At 33.2% G+C, this 20,901-nt stretch overlaps 1 protein-coding gene across 1 annotated transcript; it reads left to right on the forward strand.

Annotated features, from left to right (window-relative positions):
* The first annotated feature begins 1,801 nt into the window (after positions 1-1,801).
* Positions 1,802-20,141, forward strand: eif3s6ip (eukaryotic translation initiation factor 3, subunit 6 interacting protein). The gene is made up of 15 exons (XM_056471285.1): positions 1,802-1,940; positions 2,130-2,172; positions 6,637-6,850; positions 6,932-7,011; positions 8,408-8,469; positions 8,632-8,701; positions 9,606-9,679; positions 10,784-10,955; positions 11,034-11,188; positions 14,275-14,445; positions 15,505-15,638; positions 17,412-17,585; positions 18,429-18,618; positions 19,701-19,781; positions 19,888-20,141. The coding sequence occupies exons 1-15, from the start codon at positions 1,908-1,910 to the stop codon at positions 19,963-19,965; spliced, it is 1,731 nt and encodes a 576-aa protein (XP_056327260.1). The 5' UTR covers positions 1,802-1,907; the 3' UTR covers positions 19,966-20,141.
* Positions 20,142-20,901: the final 760 nt, after the last annotated feature.

A 20,901-nucleotide genomic window follows, 5' to 3' on the forward strand; every position in this document is an offset into this window, starting at 1 on the left:
TCCCTTATTTATTAGGGTCACCACAATGGAATGAACCACCAACTACTCCAGCACATGTTTTACGCAGGGGATGCCCTGTATGTATGTATATATATATATATATATATATATATATATATATATATATATACACACACTGGTGATGAGCGGTGCCTGGTTTTCGCCGAACATAACGCCTGGCATTCATTTCAAAGAGTTCAATTTTAGTCTCATCAGACCAGTGAATTTTGTTTCTCATGGTCTGAGAGTCCTTCAGATGCCTTTTGGCAAATTCCAATACTAAGTAGTGGCTTCTGTCAGGCCACTCTACCATACAGGCCTGATTGGTGGATTGCTGCACAGATGGTTGTCCTTCTGTAAGTTTCTCCTCTCTCCACAGAAGAACGCTGGAGCTCAGACAGAGTGACTATCAGGTTATTGCCGGCCAGCTCTAGGAAGAGTCCTGGTGGTCTCAAACATCTTCCACTTACAGATGATGGAGGCCACTGTGCTCATTGGAACTTTCAGAAATTTTTCTGTAACCTTCCCCAGCCTTGTGCCTCGAGACAATCCTGTCTCGGAGGTCTACAGACCATTCCTTTGTCTTCATGCTTGGTTTGTGCTTTGACATGCACTGTCAACCCTGCGACCTTATATAGACATGTGTACGCCTTTTCAAATCATGTCCAATCAACTGAAGTTACCACAGGTGAACTCCAATTAAACTGCTGAAACATCTCAAGAATGATCAGTGGAAACAGAATGTACCTGAGCTCAATTTAGAGCTTCATGGCAAAGGCTGTGAATACTTCTGTACATGTGATTTTTCAGCTTTTTTATTTTCACATTGTCATTATGGGGTATTGTGTGTAGAATTTTGAGGAAATAAATGCATTTATTTTGGAATAAGGCTGCAGCATAAAAAATGTGGAAAAAGTGAAGCGCTATCAGTACTTTCAGGATGCTTTCAGTATATATATATATATATATATATATATATATATATATATATATATATATATATATATATATATATATATATATATATATATAGTTGACCACATAATTCGAACAAATATTAATAAAGCAACATATTTTTAAGTATCTCAAATTGTATTTATTAAAGTTTTCCAAATTAATCGGTCAATGATTTTTTTTATTGTTTCTTTGTTTACTACTATATTGCTATTATTGTTACTATAATTTAAAAAATAATACAAACAAAAATAAATTAGTTAATTAAATTTAATAAATGCAGAAATGGAAACATACTCATTTACATAAAAGTTTGCCAATTCAAATGTCTTAGAAATTATAAAGCTTTTTATAATTATTTATTTATTAATTTTCTAACATACAGAAAAAAACTAAACAAATAACCGATAGTAAAACATCTCAATCAACCAGGAAATCTAAATAGCAGCATAACAAAAGCTACTAAGAAAAAAAGAGAATAAATAAAAAAATACAATATATAAAATATATAATAAAAATACAAAATACAATTATACTTGTCTCTTTTATTCCTGTTTATGTAAAGCACTTTGATTTGTCACTGTGTATGAAATGTGCTATAGAAATAAACTTGCCTTGCCTTACAACACAATGGGATTAATCATCAAAAATACTTCAACAGACTCTACATAGTTTAAGGGCTTTATTTTCTCTTAAGCTTTAAAGAGTTGAAGAAGACCATTAGATCCTTCTGGAAAGCAAAAAAGTGGGGAGAAATAATAACGTTTTCTTCGGCCACAAAATCACTGAACGAGTCCTCCAGTGGCCCACAATGCTTTGTCTGCTCGCTGCGTCACCGGAAGTATGTGCAGTGGACTTCCTCTCTCTCCTCCGCGCGTGCTTTACGGCTGCTGTGGAGTTTATGAAAGGTTTATTAACGGATTAAACTCCATAAAGAGGAATAAACAGTCATCATGTCCTACCCGGCAGAAGAAGAAGATGCTAGTGTACGTGTCTTAAATACCTAAAGCCGTGTGTGAAAGATTTAAGTTGTTTAACGTATGCTGATCTTTATCAATGGAGCATCTCGATCAGTCCACAGCTTCATTCCGTGTGTTGAATTACAAAGCTCATCCTGGATTTAAATGGGTAACATGTCAGACTAATGCTTGTTTACTGTGTGTTTTTGTTCGCAGTATGACCCGTATAACTACCAAAATGACTACGACTATCACACCGGTGAGTTATGACACATGACTGTCTATTATAAACTGCGAAATTGGTTTATTACTTGTTGTTGTTGTGTTGTTTCTAGATCAAAATATTAATCTAAAGCTAAATATTATTGAACATTGAGGTGAAGTTGGTTTTAAGTTCGCACATTTGCACTTTTCGCGTTTAATAAAATAGTAAAACGATTTTTTTAATGCAAGAAAGAACATTACAAAGATACAATATGATCAAGGAGACAAAGAGGGTTACATAAATAGAATTCCAGCAAATTAAACAAGTGTAAATGATTTACACCAAGAAAGAGTTTTACATGCAATATAATTGTAAGAGTCTTTTAAAGAGTTCACATAAATCAAAGTGCTTTCTGCAAATATAAAAAATAAAGGTGTTTCTTTGAAAATGTACATTTATGGGTTTAAAATTTAGCCAAAAAAGCAATAAATTAATAATAAATTTACGATGAGAAGGATCTACGTTCAGAGAGTAACCAAAAAATACCATTTGGAAAGTTTGGAAATAATATATTTTTTATGAAATTGGAAAAGTCAACCCAAAACACTTTACGGTAAGTACACTCCCAAAATAAATGATTTAGTGTTTCATCATATTGAGTACAAAATGAGCATTTAGGGGAAACATTGTTATTAAATTTAGCTAGTTTGGTATTTATTGGGTAGCAATTATGAATGATTTTGATTGAGACTTCAACAGCTTTATTAGATAAAAAAAAAATTCAGAAGAAGCCAAAACTGTTCCCAATCTGTGTCATCAAATATATTATTACAAAAACCTATGCAAGCAGGTAAAGAGATCTGAGTATTATTCATAACCAAGCGAATGTCTTTGTTGGACATAGATCTGGGAAGAGTTTTGTCAACAAAAAGGTTTGTGTTGTCAAAAATCAAAGAATCTGAAGAACCTTTGGGGCCTGATTTGACTAAAGGTATAACACAATCAGGCATTGCACCAAAAACTATGGCATATTCTTTGGGAGGGAACAGGAAAAGGAAACTAATGCACACATTTTTCATATGAAAAAGAGACTCCACAGTCATATTAGAGCTGACTAACTAAAAGTATATTTTTATTAAACCAGCTATTAAAAATATATATATATATATATATATATTTTTATATCTAATATTTTTATTCCAAATAAAATAGGTTTGAGGAGAAACTTTATAATTATATGTAAGGGACCAACATAGTAAAGTGACATTTAAAACGGCTGATACAGGTTATAATGATGTAACTAATGTTACTGTTATGAGCGCAACGCAGTGAAGTTACAACTTTTAATGATAACTCAGCATTTGAAAAAATGAAAAGCTGATAACCGCTTAAGAAAATATCTGTTAATGAACAGTTTCCATTGTGGCTTAGTGGTTAGCACTGTCGCCTCACAGTGTGGAGTTTGCATGTTCTCCCTGTGTTGGCGTGGGTTTCCTCTGGGTGCTCCGGTTTCCCCCCACAGTCCAAAGAAATGTGCTATAGTGAATTGGGTAAACTAATGTGTGTGTGTGAGTGTTTCCCAGTACTGGGTTGTAGCTGGATAAGCATCCGCTGCGTAAAACATATGCTAGAAAAGTTGGTGGTTCATTCCGCTGTGGCAACCCCTGATGAATAAAGGGACTAAGCTGAAGGAAAATGAATAAATGAACAGTTTCTGTATTTTGTGATTCACAAATGGATGTGAATTGCATTATGGGACTGTTTTCTCTGCTCTGTTGACTTTTGATGTTGAAGATTCAACTCTACAGTTTAACAAAGTGACTTATTGACATTTTAGAAGATTGAAATAAGTCTATAAAAGTAACTCTATAAAATAACTTTTAAAATTACAGAAAATGTACTGGTTGTTTATTACAAGGTTTTTGTACTGTAACATACACCACTAACCCAGACAGTGCATCACAAATGTTAATAAAAGTTTTTTTTTTACTTTTCAAGGTAAGAAGTTGTTGGCAGAAAGATCAATATCCCATAACGCAATTCAAAAGCATAAAAAAAGCAATAAAAACATGAATCTCAAAGTATGGTAAACAGCTAATTTATGGATTTTTTACACTGTATTTTGAATATTAGCTCTGAACTTGCATGTATGACGTGAAAGCAACATTAGTACTATTTACTACTGTAACTACTAGAGCTGTGCAATTTGTGGAAAATATCTAATTGCTATTTTTATTTATGTTTTTGACAGATATAGCGATTTTTTTTTTTTTTTTTTTTTTTTTTTTTTTTTTTTGGGATTTAATTTGTGATTTAATTTTAAGCTTCAGTTCAATATTCTGTATCGTAGCTTCTTACTGCTAAAATGCAGTGAGTTGAAAAAGGAACTGAAGAGATATTGACTTATTTAAACATTTATTCAAATTTGTTAATAAGTATTCAGAAATGAAACACACATTGTTCTCTAGAGCAAACCGTAAACACAAATAAAATTAACTTTCTGTAAATAAGTTGAATTTAAATTAGGGAGCAAGTGTAGCTTATTATATAAAAAAAATTCAAATACAGAACATTCAGCAAACTAACATGGCTGAGACAACTCTGAAATTGTACTTTGCTGTTGCTTGCTATCAGATTGAGTGTTATTGGCAGTACTTTCAGTTGAGTTTTTAACAAGACACTCCTCATAAAGTTGCCTGTGGTGCTTTTTCAGGTGCTGGTTGTTGTATTTCCTCATGCTGTGGCAACAATTCTTACAAATGACCTGCTTTTGTTTGGTGTCTGTGACTTTGAAATCCAAATATTCCCATATTACTGATGTTCTGTTTTTCTCTAATATGAATTAGTGTATTAATGTTTCTGAAGCAGGAAACTTCATCGTCCCGCTCGTCTGCACTTTCCTGTTTGTTTGTTTTTTTATTGTGTGTGTGTGTGTGTGTGTGTGTGTGTGTGTGTGTGTGTGTGTGTGTGTGTGTGTGTGTGTGTCCCGCATAGATAGGTTGTGAAATTCTGATTGGGCAGAATGAAAGTGTGCTCACTCAGTTGGCTAATAAGACTATCTCACACAGACGGCATATTTATTTCATATCACAGCCTCTCACGATTAGCTAATCGCAACGTTTCAAATCGCGTTTGCTATTCGATTTTGATTCACCGAACAGCCCTAGTAACTACTGTGAGTGTGAATAATGTTGTACTTTTAATAGGCATTGGTTGCTAATATGATTTCCCCATTTAGAATCGGGCTGCACAATATATTGTTTTAGCATCGATATCGCAATGTGTGCATTCGCAAAAGTCACATTGCAAAGCTAATCAATATCCAGTATGAATTATAGTTGACCAGGGTCCACAGAATTGTATTTAATCACTGGATTAAATATATTATATGGTTTATACGAAAAAAAATTCTTTCTTAGGTTTTTTTTTCCTAGTCCAAGTATCTAAATTTCAAAGCGAAAACAAGATTATTTCTCTTCCCTGTGGGCTAAGTTAAATTTTATTTCACAGAGAATTTATTTATTGCAGATTGTTTTCTTAAAACAAGCAAAAACAAACTCTTAATTTTCACTTATTTCTTCTGACGATGAAAAAGAAACAATTTTTTCTTAGTTTTTTTTTTTATATTTGGGCCAGAACCAAGATAAAACTAAGTAAGAAAAGCATTTTGTTTTGTGATTGCAATGTCTGTGTCTGAATGCTGTTAGACTCCCCAGAAAATCATCAAATAGAGCTATTCAAACTGTCCTTTGAAACTATTCATATCGCAATATTTATCGCAGGAATAAAATCCTAATTTTGAATGTGCAAAGAATACTTTTCTGAAATAAAGAAGATAAAACTCTGGATGTTTGAAATAAAATAAAAAACAACTTTACTCAAATTTTTTTAAAAGGATACATTCACCAGAGAATCAAACATAACAATGAGTTTACATAAACTTAATATCTCAAGTGGATAAGTCTTGGTTTAAGAATGTTTAGATGTTTGTACTGAAAAAAGGTTGCAAACAATATACAGCTGTAGGAAAAATAGGCTACTTTACAGTAAATAATGTAAAAATAAAATGTTGTAAATAGCATTTATAATTTTAAACTTAAAAAAAAACTGCATCAGCTGTTTGCATAAACATGTTTTTTTTTAAGTTTAAAATTATAAATGCTATTTACAACATTTTATTTCTACATTATTATTAATATTATTATTTAATGGAACACAATATCAACTATTTAACATCAGAGGACTTGCTAAATCATAATTTGGTGAAAACGCCATCATTTTCAAACATCAACAAATGAAAAAAAAAAAAAGTATCTTATAATTTTCTGACAGAAAAAAGTGTGAAAATTGACAGACATTAACATTTTACCCCACATGCCTAATAAATCCTGTCATTTTATACTCAATTTTTTTCAAGTGGTCTCTAAGAAACAGAAACATAAGACGTTTCACTATGCTCTGTCTATAATAAAACACGTGTATGCAAATCTTTACTAACTCATATACTTTGTTTTGCAGGTGATCCTAAAGCTGATCTGGCTTATGAACGTCAGTATGAGCACCAGCAGACGTACCACGTGATTCCCGAGGTCATCAAGAACTTTCTCCAGTATTTCCATAAAACCATCTCAGACCTGATCGATCAGAAGGTTTACGAGCTGCAGGCCAACCGCGTATCCAGCGAGAGCATTGAGCAGAAGATCTATGAGATCCAGGATGTTTATGAGAATAGGTACGGAACCGTATAGTTATAACATCGATTACATTATGATGTTTGGAAATCTTGATGTAAACATTCTAATTTTAATCGTAGCTGGAACAAGCTTACAGATCGCTTCTTTAAGACGTCTCCATGGCCAGAAGCAGAAGCCATCGCATCGCTGGTTGGAAACGGTGAGGGAATCATTTTTTTCTTCATTCAGGAATCAGAATTTGTGGATTGATCTGTTTGCTGGAAGATGTTCCTGTTATCTTTTGTTTTTTTTTTGTGCTGTTGTACAATTAATCGTGTACGATGTGTGTGCGTGTTTTTATATATACACATATGTAAGATTTGTTCAACACATTTCTAAACATAATAGTTTCAATAACTCATTTCTAATAACTGATTTATTTTATCTTTGCCATGATGACAGTAAATAATATTTCACTAGATATTTTTCAAGACACTTCTTTACAGCTTAAAGTGACATTTAAAGGCTTAACATATCTATCTATCTAGATGCATGATTTAAGCTATATATAAATGATATATTCTTTAAAAATAATTTAATGCAATATATGGACTATATCCTTGAAAAAAAATTTAAATTTGATGTGTTTATATATATATATATATATATATATATATATATATATATATATATATATATATATATATATATATAGAGGGAGAGAGAGAGAGACATGATTTTAAGCTATATATAAATAATATATTCTTCAAAATATTAACTTTTTTGTATGTACAATATGATATTATGCAATATTTCAATAATAATTGCTTTAAAAACAATTAAAATTTGATATACAAGATATGATTTCAAACTATATATAAATATTATAATTTTAAAAATATTTAAAATTTGATATAATTTTATGTTATATTTATAAACAATTTATTCTTTAAAAATGTTTAAAATTTAAATATATAAGATTGCAAGCTATATATAAATAAATAATATAGTCTTTAAAAATATTAACTTTGTGTGTGTGCGTGTGCGTGTGTGTGTGTATGTGTGTATATATATATATATATATATATATATATATATATATATATATATTTTTTTTTTTTTTTTTTAAACATTTAAATTTAATGTATGTACAAGATATGATTTTAAGCTATATAAATATATATTTTTAAAAATAATTAAAATTTGAAATATATTTACATTTACATTTAGTAGACGCTTTTATCCAAAGCGACTTACAAATGAGGACAAGGAAGCAATTTACACAACTATTTTTATGCTTTATATAGACAATAGTCTTTAAGGAATATTTAAAACTAAATATACAAGATATGATTGTAAGCTATATATAAATAATATTTTCTTTCTAAAAATATTTTAATTGATATTGTATAACATTTTATGCTTCTATATAAAAAATAAAATGTTAAGCTATCTATAAATATTTTAAATATCCGTTGACATGGGTATGCATATTTTATACATAAAATAAATGCACAGTACGCTTAAAATTATAATGTAAATACAACTTTTTATTTTTGATTTATCATTAAAGGGCACTAATCTTTTTATTTTATTATTTTTTTTTTGTGTTACAGATGCGGTTTTCTTGATCCTGTATAAGGAGCTGTACTACAGGCACATATACGCCAAAGTCAGCGTAAGTGTTTGCTAATTTGTCTCACTGAATGGGATTTACAGACGTGAATTTATTTATTTTTTTGTAAATATAGGCTTAACCCTTAGATTGAGTTTCAGCTGTTGTCTGATGTGAGGAGTCATGTGGTTTTCATGGTTGTTAATGTCTGCTTCTCATATGCAGGGTGGCCCAACTCTCGACCAGAGGTTTGAGTCCTACTATAATTACTGCAACCTCTTCAACTACATCCTCAGTGAGTTACACTAACACACAAACCACATCATATAAAGTATGCTTTAGGGGGATATTTCAAATGTTTGGGGTTAATTTGATGGTTATTAAATTTAAGCATCATTGTGAATATTGCTATGTTTTGTTTATACAAAATTATTGCATGAACAATTCATTTAAATAAAAATTATTTCATTTACCAACCATCCACTCGTTTTTAAATCTGTCTGTTGAACACAAGACATTTTGAAGAGAGTTAGAAACCGGTAGCCATTGACCTCTATAGTAGATTTTTCTTACTATGGATGTCAATGGCTTTCAGTATCCAGCATTCTTCAAAATATCTTTATTTGGGGTCAACAGAACTCATAAAGCTTTAGATCCACTCGAGGGTGAATAAATGAGTTAATTTTAATTTGGGTGAACTATTTCTACAAGTAAAAATGCTGTTAAATAAAATAAGTTTGATTTTGCCGTTAGCAGAATCTATCTGAATAATGTTAGTTCTTATTAATTTACAAATATTTATTTATTTTTTATGTTTAGAAAATCTGAAGACTTTATTTTTTGTGAATTAAAAAATGTAAAGGCTGGTTTCAGCTCTGCAACCCAGGAATAAATGACCTTTTTAACATGCATTCAAATAAAAAAAAAAAAAACAATATTACTGTACTTAAGTTAAAAAATATAGTTTAAAATATGTAATAGTTCTTTCAGAGCCCAAATTTTCCACAGTACTGTATGTTTAAGATTGTAAAGCTTTTGTTTACATCACCCAGTCCTTGAATTTAATTATGATCTTGATTTTTGTATATATAATTTATCTTGTTTTTATATAGCATTTTTACAGTTTAGATTGTGTCAAAGCAGCTTAACATAGATGTTCTAGTAAATTGAACTGTGAGTAATATGGTTTATTATTTCAGACGCTGATGGACCAGCACCTCTGGAGCTTCCTAACCAGTGGTTATGGGACATCATTGATGAGTTCATTTACCAGGTAAGAGCAACCAGCCTGTATTTAATTGAGATCGCTTATTTCGGCGTTTGGACAATTTTTTTTGTGTAGTATTTAATTTATGGCAATCTGAAATATTTGATTTGATTGGCCAATCACAACATTCCAAGGTATGTTATTACCAGATAACAACCACTTAAACTAATACTACATTCTCATCTGGGAACTTTAAATCAGATTGACCATCAGTGAAAACGTCCACATTGATATTAAATGCATAGTCTTTCGTGCTGCTGTTTTGACTGTTTGGCGTCATCTTGTTATTAAATAATACATAGGTTAGTGTATGCTCCATCAGCTTCATTTAGTCTATTTAGTTTTGTCCAGCTTTGTGTTTAATTAAGATTGAATAGGCCATTATGACTCAGAATGTTTTGTCTAATTTTTATGTTTTTTTGGCAAGTAGCTGTATGATAAGCAGGATAAAGTACAACCAGTAAGTTGTTTTCCCCAGAATAAAGCTGACAGGCTTATTGGCAGGCTGTAGGAAGGTGGATGTTTTATGAGGCTAACAGGCTTTATTCTGCAAAAACAACCACCTGGATCCCGCAAAATATACAAATTAGACGCAAAACATTGTTCTGAGACATAATGGTTAATTAAATCTTTAATCAAACTCAAAGCTGACAAACCGGCAGAATGGAGCTGAGTAAATGATAACCTGTGCATTATTCAGCCACTAGATGGTGCCAAAAACGTAAAGCTGACCAAAACAAAACTGGTTGAATGGAGCATATACTAACCTACGTATAATTCATTCCCAATATTGCACTAAACAGTCAAAAAGTGTTGTGACAGACAAACAGATGCATATATATGTGGATGTAAGTATATGGATGTGAACCTATTCATGAGGGTCAAGGTAATTTGAAGTTCCCAGATGATCCTGTGTTATTCAGCGGTTGTTATCTCTAAATAACATACCTTGGAATGTCACAACTGACCAATCAGAAACGAATATTTCAGACAGCCGTGTAATAATCTGATAACAACCATCTGGATGTACTTTATCCCATACATAGTACATCTAATGATGTGAACAATTTTAGCAGAATCTCTCATGTTAAATCACCTTTTCTCTCTCAGTTCCAGTCATTCAGTCAGTATCGCTGTAAGACAGCTAAGAAATCAGAAGAGGAGATCGAGTTCCTGCGGAATAATCCTAAGATCTGGAACGTCCACAGCGTGCTGAACGTCCTACACTCTCTGGTGGACAAGAGCAACATCAACCGTCAGCTGGAGGTTTACACCAGCGGAGGTGAAGAGCATCAGGCAGACTCCTGCACTGTTCCCTTAGCACAGATCTAGTGTGTGACGCTTGTGTTTGTGTCTGCAGGAGACCCTGAGTCTGTGGCTGGAGAATACGGAAGACACTCTCTCTATAAGATGCTGGGTTACTTCAGTCTGGTGGGTCTGCTGAGGCTTCACTCTCTGCTGGGAGATTACTATCAGGCCATCAAAGTCCTGGAGAACATCGAACTCAACAAGAAGGTAAGAAAATATCTCAATCACTGTAGACTAGTAATGTTTCGAGAAGCGTTTTTTAGCATCTTTGCAATACTGTTATAGTTTTATTCATTGGTTTCAATTAGTTTGTGTTTTACATTTAGTTTCTCAGATTTTTTTTGTTTGTTTGTAGTTTTCTTTATGGCCCGTTTCCGCTGAGTGGTACGGTACGGGTCACCTTTATCAGGCTTGCGTTTCCACTGCCAGCACATGTAACCTCTGTTAGAAAGTAATTCCGTCATTCAGACTTCATAATAGTCCAGAAGGTGATGATAATAGTTAAACATGACTGTTTGTTCATCTTTTAGGTTGATAAAAGAATCATTTGCTCCTTTGTTTTTTCGGCTTCTCCTTTGTTTTTTCACGTCGTTCTGGCGTTTGTCCGTTTCTGAAAGGATCGGATGTCAGAAGCACTTCAATAATCACTCGCATGTTATCATCACATCAACAAGTTCATTATTTTAAGTATAGACGCGCAGCAAGCTCTCTGGAGAAAGGGAAACAGCTCTCACTTTTAGACGAAATTTCAGACATTTAAGTGTCAAAAATGGTTATAATTTTATTGGTTTAGTTAACTTTAAAGTCAACATGAACTGGAAGTTACTGCAAAATATAATTTCAGTATGGTGACGTGTTTTTTTTGTACCTTTTGCCTACTAATGAAAATATGATAATTAGAAAGTGATAATAAAGATGATGATAATAAAGAACGTGATATTTACGTGATTAAAAAAATATATATTTATTTTATAGATTTTTATGTAATTTCCGTTAACATTTGTGACATGATTTAATTTTTATAGTTTTATTTAATTTTAAAGTCCACATGAACTTCCGGATCCTACAAAAATGTTTTCAGTATGAATATTTTTTTATTTTTTTTTACCTTTTGCCTATTGAAAATCTGATTATAAGAATGTGATTTATATACAGGTTGGGCCATTTATATGGATACACCTTAATAAAATGGGAATGGTTGGTGATATTAACGTCCTGTTTGTGGCACATTAGTATATGTGAGGGTGCTTGTAAAAAAACTCACTAAAGAATAAAGTAAAAACCAAGCACACCATTGTTTTTCTTGTAAAATTCCCAATAAGTTTATTAAGGTGTATCCATATACATGGTTTCCACTACATTCATTCCTCCATGGTGGGGTGCCACACCAAAATTCATCCCTCCACGGCTACATTACAGCTCCTCATTTAAAAACGTCGTTTTTTAATAGCGGGTTATAATCGCACCAAAACGTATTAAAAGGTAAGTGAATTATAACAGCGCAAACTATTCTGTAATGGTAGTGGCTATTTGTTTAACTCTTAAAGGTTACGTGCTGACTGACTGACTGACTGACAGGTGCGTGAGGCCAGCAAACACGACGTATTGCATGATGAACAGTTATGATGAACAGTTTCCATAATTATACTTTATAGATAAAGGTCTATAGCTCTCCATATAATGACTTTATCTTGCTGGAGTTTAAAGCCGTTTCACTTTACTTCAGGACGCATTAATGCCGCTCTGCAGGTCTATTAGAGACATTCATAAATACTCCTAGCAAATCTAATAAATGTTGGAGACATACTCCTCACTACATAAACGTGCTAAATCGCACTTCAGCAGTGTTTATTTGAGAGCGCACAAGAAGATCTGCACTTAAGCAGCGTATATTTGAGGGGGCGTGCAAGAAGTTTTTGTGCATGAACAGAGGAAATCGGTGCGCAAGAAAGACATTCATATACTCGTATTAATGTAATGTAATGTGTATTAATATAGCGCATTTATTGTGCATTACATGAATGAGATCTCGACTTGTAATACTGCACACACATTTGTTATTGAAATAACGCCGTAGGTAGTTGGTAGATCTGTGTAAAAAAAAAAAGGCCTGCGGCCACAGCTGGAAAAATTCCTAGAGGAAACACTGATATAAATGGCCCACCCTGTATTATCATTATTATTTATTTAATTAATGAATTTATTATTTTAAATTAATAGACCTTTATTTAATTTCAATTAACATTTAAGTAAATAAAATTCAGTTTTTTTAGTTAACTTTAAAGTCTGCATGAGCTGGAAGTTGGAAGCTGCAAAAAATGTATTTAGAAAATTCAGTATGACTTAAAAAAAAAAAAAATTTATACCTTTTCCTACTAATGAAAACGTGATGAAATGTTGTGTGAAAGCGCACCAAAATTATTTATTCATACTGATGCATTGTACCAAAGCATTATTATGAAAAACATGCATGCGGTCTTCAAATTATTTTCGTTTGCTTAAGCCGCATACCATGAATTTATTTATTTAATTTATGATTACCATTTTCTCATTCAAGTAGTTCTAAACTTTTGAGTTTATTTTCTGTTGAACACAAAACAAGATGTTTTGAAGAAACAGCCATTGACATCAATAGTGGAAACAAAACATGCTATGAAAGACACATACAATGACTGTTTTTACCCAACACTCTTCAGCATATCTTCGTGTTCAACAGAATAAAGATAGTTAAACACCTTTTGAACAAGTGGAGGATGATAAAATGATGACAGAATTTTCATTTTTGGGTGAACTGTCCCTTTTTTTAGTATACATGTCGCACTGACAGAGATGCGTTTTAATGCTTGTTAATGAGACAGTTCAGTCAAAAATGACAATTCCATTTACCAATTTATTCACCCTCCACTTGTTGAGTTTCTTCTGTTGAACACAAAAGAAAATATTTGAAAAATGTTGAAAGCCTGTAATCATTGAATTCTATACCAGGGAGAAGAGATGCTACGGATGTCAATGGTTACAGGTTTTCAACATTTTTCAAAATATCTTCTTTTGGGTTTAACAGAAGAAAAAAAAACTCGAACAGGTTTGTGGTAAGTAAATGAAGACAGAATGTTCAGTTTTGGGGGATATATCCTTTTAAAACCCCAAAAGTTAAAACCACAATGCATCTAGACTGTCCACTTTAATAGTATTACAAAAATAGTTTAGTACTAGGTAGAAACCGGTCTAAATTGTTGTGTTTTTGTGTCATCATCATGCTAACAGTGGATTGCTGATGTGTTTGTGCTTTTCAGAGCATGTATTCACGCGTGCCCGAGTGTCAGATCACCACTTACTACTATGTGGGTTTTGCATATCTGATGATGCGACGCTATCAGGATGCCATCCGTGTGTTCGCCAACATCCTGCTCTACATCCAGAGGACCAGGAACATGTTCCAGAGAACCACATACAAATATGAGATGGTCAGTGGGCGGGACAGGGGAATGGTGTCAGTGTTATATTATCTTCTGGGCTGATTGTATTGTTTATTTTCACTGTAATATACTAATATAATGTACTACAGTAATACGATTTGCAGGGATAGTTTTTTCAAAATAGAACATTTCCTCAAACTCATGGGGTTCTAAATGTTTATGAATTTCTTTCTACTGTTGAACACAAAAGAAGATATTTTGAAGAATGTTGAAAAAGCTGCCATTGACATGCATAGTAGTAACAAACACATACTATGGAAGTCAATGGCTGTTTTTTTCCATCATTCTTCAAAATATCTTCTTTTGTGTTCAACAGAAAAAAGAAAGTAAAACAGATTTGGAACAAGTGGGTGATCTAAGAGTTAAAGACTAAACTTTCATTCATCAGATACTTTTCATTTTCAGGAATGTATTACAGTGCTGTAAAAACAATATTTGGTTGTATAAATGTATTGACTAGAACTGAGTCTACTGACTACAATGAAAGACCTGTATGTATTTACTACATTGTTAGGGTTGGGACGAAGCTTACATTCAGTTGCTTGAAATTGTCAAATTTACTTTCATTACTATAGTAAGCACATGGAAAATGTTTAACAAGCACAAACTAAAATTGAGTGCTTTTGTTTGCTTTTTTTAGGGTGACTGGGTGAAGTCTCTTTAAAACTAGAAGTTCTGTCTTTGTTTACTCACCCTTCGCTTGTTCCGAACATGTTTGAGTATCTTCTGTTGAACACAAAAGTAAATATTCTGAAGAAAGCTGAAAACCTGGAACCATTGACTTCAATAGTATTTGTTTTACAGGTTTTCAGCTTTCTTTGAAATATCTTCTTTTGTGTTCAACAGAATAAAGACGCTTATAAAGGTTTAGAACTGCTTAAGGGGCAGTAAAATACATTTTTTGTGTGAACTATCCCTTTAAGACAGCCAAACAATCCTGTGCATCATATTCTGTAGCTGAAGATTGAATTAGTTTCATTGTGTTGTTCAGTGCTGTGGTTACTGGCGTGGTGGTTTACTGAATGCTGGTTGTTGTGTGATGTTCAGATTAATAAACAGAATGAACAGATGCACGGGCTGCTGGCCATCGCTCTCACCATGTACCCCATGCGCATCGACGAGAGCATCCACACACAACTGCGCGAGAAATACGGAGATAAGATGCTGCGCATGCAGAAAGGGTGAGGGAATACAGAATACACACCACAGTAATGATTGTGAATATAGATGTTTCTCCTGTGTTTATTTGCAGTGAAGACCGTAATCATTCTAAATTGTATTAGATTTAAATAAGTAAAGGTTTTGTGAATATTTTGAAATGTGATTTCTTTGGAATAATGATGCTAAGCATTTCAGCTTTAAACTAATCTTCAATATCACATGATCCTTCAGAAACCGTTCTTATATGTTGATTTAAGGGAAAAAAAGTTTATTATTAACATCAGTAGCAATGATTCCCTCCAGCTTTATTTTAGGATTTTGCATAAACATGTATTTTCTCACTTGACCCTGGAATGTGTTTATAAAGTACAACGTAAACACATTTCTCTTTTACAGTTCTCAAAGTGCATTAAAGAGTCACATGATCGTGTGTAAATAAAGCTGTATGTCATCCTTCTGTTTGAGTTTCTTCTATTGAACACAAAGGAATATACACTGACGAGTGTTGCGGGGGGAAAAGCAGCCATTGACTTCAATAGTATTTTTGTTTCTGCGTTGAATGTCATGGGTTGTTTTTTTTCCCCCCAACATTCTTCAGGATATCTTGTTTTTTGTTCAACAGAAGAAATGATATAAATCATAAAGCCACTTTAGTGTAAATTCAGTGTTTTATTTTTGGGTGAACATTAAGAATTCAAATATAAAGTGTTTGACTCTTAAAAAAAGGCAGAAATATTTATTTTCCTCCTAATATTAACAACGGCGTGCTCGATCCACGCGATTGGTTCAGGCCGGGGGGCATCCGGCCAAGCTCCTCCGTCTGGGTGATGTCACGTAATTTGCGATAAACGCGGGAAGGTGATGTGATGCTCTTCACATGTTGCGAAATCATAAAGCGAAACAAACTGCAAAATGGGAAAATGTAAGTTTGCATATTCCTGGTTGGAGAGAGACAAGTTTAAACCTGTCGCTGAAAACAACGGTATAAATGATTCTTTCAAGCTTTGTTTGTTCCGAGCTTATCTGAGTTCTGTTGCATGGTTGTGCTTGATTGATTTATTTTAACTACAACTGTTTATTACGTCAAAGGTTTAAAACTGATTAGAACTTGAAGTGGTGATGAGGTCTTTAAAAAGGTATTGAAATTATCTTTAGGTTTCCTTCATATACCCTGATATATCTCAGAGTAAAAGTCCATCACCAAAGTGATTTTGCTGGGAAATTTCCTCCTAGAATTGTCTAGCGTGATTGTTCACAAACAATAAGAACAAGCCTCCAGACTGACGATAACGGGACAATCGCTGGTTTTCCATTCTAACGTGAACCAAATCTTTTAAAAGCAAATTATGTGCGTTTTCATCAAGTTTATAGAGTGGCTGACTGTAGTATTGGTAACCTAGTAACCAGTAAACAAGACAAACATAATAAAGACTGTTGATTAATCACATGGAAAGTAATGTTCGCTACATCAGTGTTTATTCGGCAAATGCATTTCCATAAACTTTATCGCTTAAGTCTAAAACCATCTCAAGCGAACAAAAAACATTTTTACAAGTGAGGGATTTTTATTTGAAAATTGCCATTTGTCACTTATTTCCCATTATATGCTTCAAAATGTGTATTAACACAGGCTATTAAAAACAAAGCTAGTGGTGATTGTTTTTTTTAACTGATAGACATTATTTTCCAGAGAATTTATTGTTTACACATGGGAGGGAAATTGTAGTTTGTTTGCAAATATTTAGTGCAACTATTCTAATTTGTCTTGTTTTGTTATTTCTTTTGTCGCTCAGAGATCTGCAGGTGTTTGAGGAGTTGTTCAGTTTTGCCTGCCCCAAGTTCCTGTCACCTGTAGTTCCAAACTACGATAATGTTCATCCAAATTACCACAAAGAGCCATTCCAGCAGCAGTTGAAGGTGTTTGCAGAGGAGGTCCAGCAGCAGGCCCAGCTCTCCACCATCCGCAGGTACAGCAGTTCTCTCTCTGATGTCTGCTGAGGAACCATCAAATCAGTCTTTTTCTTCTAGCAAGCTCATGGAATTATCAGATATTTATAGTGTATTCCTAAACAAAGAAACTGTAGGTCTTGTAATAATTGAATATGATAATTAGACCTTTTTTTCTTATGTTATTGATTTATATCTTACTATGATTGCATTGCAGAATTGCAATTTGAGATTTTTAGGAGATTTTTTTTTAAATCAAGTAATAATTTTCAGTGTATTTTTGTCCTGGCTCATTTGGCTTATTTAGGCCAGTCATTGATGAATAAATAACTTCTTTTTTTTTTTTTTTTTTTTTTTTTTTTTTGTAATTTACGCTGCTTTTTAACTTTTTTCTTTCTACTACCATCTTTGTTGGCAAAGCTTTTTTTAAATGATAGATATTAGGGCTGCACAATATATCACAATCTTATTGTTATCGCGATATTAGTACATGCAATATATGTATTGGAGACGTGTGATAAGTTTGACTAATTAATAAAGATGGGGCCTTGCTATCTTTATCACCGCCTCCTGAGTAGTTGCTGTTCTGCTATTGGCTGAAATGGCCCAAAGCTGAACCCAGAGCTGAAAATAAATGCTTATAGACAAGAGCCAATCAGAGTGAGAATACCTGCTGAGGTTTTCCCTCATTTGTAGTGTTTTAAAGACTAAATGTTTGCACCTTGGGTTTATTTTTCAGACAGTCTGAATCAGAAGTAATTAATCTGAAAATAGTTTTTTTACCTGTTTATTTTAACATTAAATATGTTAAAATGCGGTGGTTAGTAGCACATCTCTGAAGCGTTTCTCCATCTGTCCGTCAGTTTCCTCAAGCTCTACACCACCATGCCTGTGGCCAAACTGGCTGGATTCCTGGACATGTCGGAGCAGGAGTTTCGCATTCAACTGCTGGTCTTCAAACACAAGATGAAGAACCTGGTGTGGACCAGCGGCATCTCCGCTCTGGATGGAGAGTTTCAGTCCGCATCTGAGGTCGACTTTTACATCGACAAGGTCTGTGGACTCACAGCTTTATTTAAGAAACTCAGTGCTGTTAGATTACCAGTCATGTACAAAAAGTACCACATTCAGTATCACTTTACAACAAACTTGCATAACATTAGTAATTAGTAACAATGCACTGGTTTAACAAGCATTTATTTGTTTGATTTAAAGGCTACATATGCCCCTTTTTACAAGATGTAATATAAATGTCCCTAGAGTGTGTATGTAAAGTTTCAGCTCAAAATACCAAGCAAATAATGTTTTATAACTATTTAAAACTGACCCTTTTAGGCTTTGAACCTTAATTGTACTGTTTTGGTGACTGTGGCTATAATATCAAATGAGATCGTCCTCTTTTGAAAAGAGCACAGAGCTACAAATGTCTATGTGTCAGCATAGTGGCAGATTCAAAAACAAGACTAATGAGGGATGCTATGCTAATGAGGGAGAGATCACTAATGGGCGGAGCTTTCGCCCTCTGGTGGCATGTACAAAGGGAGAGTGTCAATCAAAGTGTTTCTGCAGACAATTAATACATTTTCACCATTAGAAGCTGGTTATATTCACACACTGTTGCCACACAATTGTTTAAACCCATTATAAAAGTGATTTTTGCATAATAGGTCCCCTTAAATGGTGAAATTTACTACTACATCAATAAAATCCAGAGTTGTGTTACGCACTAAACATGAACATTTTACACGAACAAGGATAATTAATGCTGTAAAATATTTCTGACTCCTAGTTCACATTAAGTAGTTTAGCACATTAGGTAGAAAAATCTCTTGTATGCTGCTTTTAATTAAAACATTATCATTAGACATCTAAATACATGTATAACATTTTTTTTTAAGTGTAATGCATATTTTCTTACCTTAAAATGTTAATTTTTTGAGTTTCATGTTGCTTTATCAAATGACCTGTAAATCAAACAGCTGACACTGAAATCTTAGGAAATGTTATTATTTTGGACATGTTATTTTAAATGAATGTCTATAGGAAGTGTGTGTTTTGTTTCTGCTTGTGCTCTGATTTTCTTCACCAATGAGATGCGAGTTCAGTCAGAAAAAAACATTAATTGTTTTCCTCAGGATATGATCCATATTGCCGACACCAAGGTTGCTCGTCGCTATGGAGACTTCTTTATCCGACAGATCCACAAGTTTGAGGAGGTAAATGATATTATTTAGTTATTATTTATCAGACTTTTATACAGCATATTGTTTTATTTATAAAATAATGTTTGGACATTTGTGTAATCGTGTCTTGTTTCTCCAGCTGAACCGAACGCTGAAGAAGATGCCTCTGAACACCGGCTCCTCAATTTCCAGCAGCTCTACGTCACGAGCCACATAATAAAGATGACTCTGAACAACTGATATCCACCAATCACAGGCCAGACCAGACTTCTCAACCAATCAGAAGCCACCACTGATAGCCTTGAACCAGTCAAAATATTATATCGCTTGCTCTTATTTGTCGAAGCTTTCTAAAGCAGTTTTCTAAGACAATAAAGTATGATGTGGCTGAAATGAAGTTGCTTTTCTTTCACTTTGCATATTAAATCAAGTAGTCAGAAAATGTTCGGTTTACAAGTGATTTGTGCTCAGGTTTCATAAATAAGAGTAAGCGTCTGTAAACACTTTCGGCCTGAAACTACTTTCACTATTTTCTAACTATTAACTAATTTCACTGTCCAAATATATATATATATATATATTTTTTTTTTACTTCCTGTGAAAGTTTATGGATTATTCAAAGTTTAAAAACCATGGACAACATATTGGAGAATTCATTTCATTGCTATTAACATTTTTATTTTAAGTTTTTATTTTTATAAGCTTATAGATATTTAGAGCAGTGTTTCCCAACCCTGTTCCTGGAGGCACACCAGCAGTACATATTTTGGATGTCTCCCTTACCTGCCCCGTTAACATCAGGTTTTGGAAACACTTCTAATGTTCTACTGAGTTGATTTAGGTGTGTTTGATTAGGGAGAGATTGAAAACGTGTACTGTTGGTGTGCCTTTAAATCAGTATTTCCCAACCCTGTTCCTAGAGTATTTATGCTGATTATTTTTGGCATTCAAATTCGTGGGATTTTATCAGAATAATCTTCATATTCAATTTTTATTTCCATTAATTTAGAGCAATTTTGGACAAAGTATAACAAGGTAAATCTTGTACTTACGGCAGAAGGATTACTTCAGAGTGACACTTTTCCAGCTTAATTTGAACAGATATTTCACAGTATGTTTTGGGACTTCTCTTTGTGCATCTCTAAAAGACCAC

Source organism: Danio aesculapii, chromosome 13 (assembly GCF_903798145.1).
Source record: "Danio aesculapii chromosome 13, fDanAes4.1, whole genome shotgun sequence".
Classification (NCBI taxonomy): Eukaryota; Metazoa; Chordata; class Actinopteri; order Cypriniformes; family Danionidae; genus Danio; species Danio aesculapii.

Coding starts and splice junctions, on each gene's coding strand:
- eif3s6ip (XM_056471285.1), top strand. CDS start 1,908: ATGTCCTACCCGGCAGAAGAAGAAGATGCTAGT. Junction 8,470..8,631: donor ACATATACGCCAAAGTCAGC/GTAAGTGTTTGC, acceptor TCTCATATGCAG/GGTGGCCCAACTCTCGACCA. Junction 14,446..15,504: donor CCACATACAAATATGAGATG/GTCAGTGGGCGG, acceptor TGTGATGTTCAG/ATTAATAAACAGAATGAACA.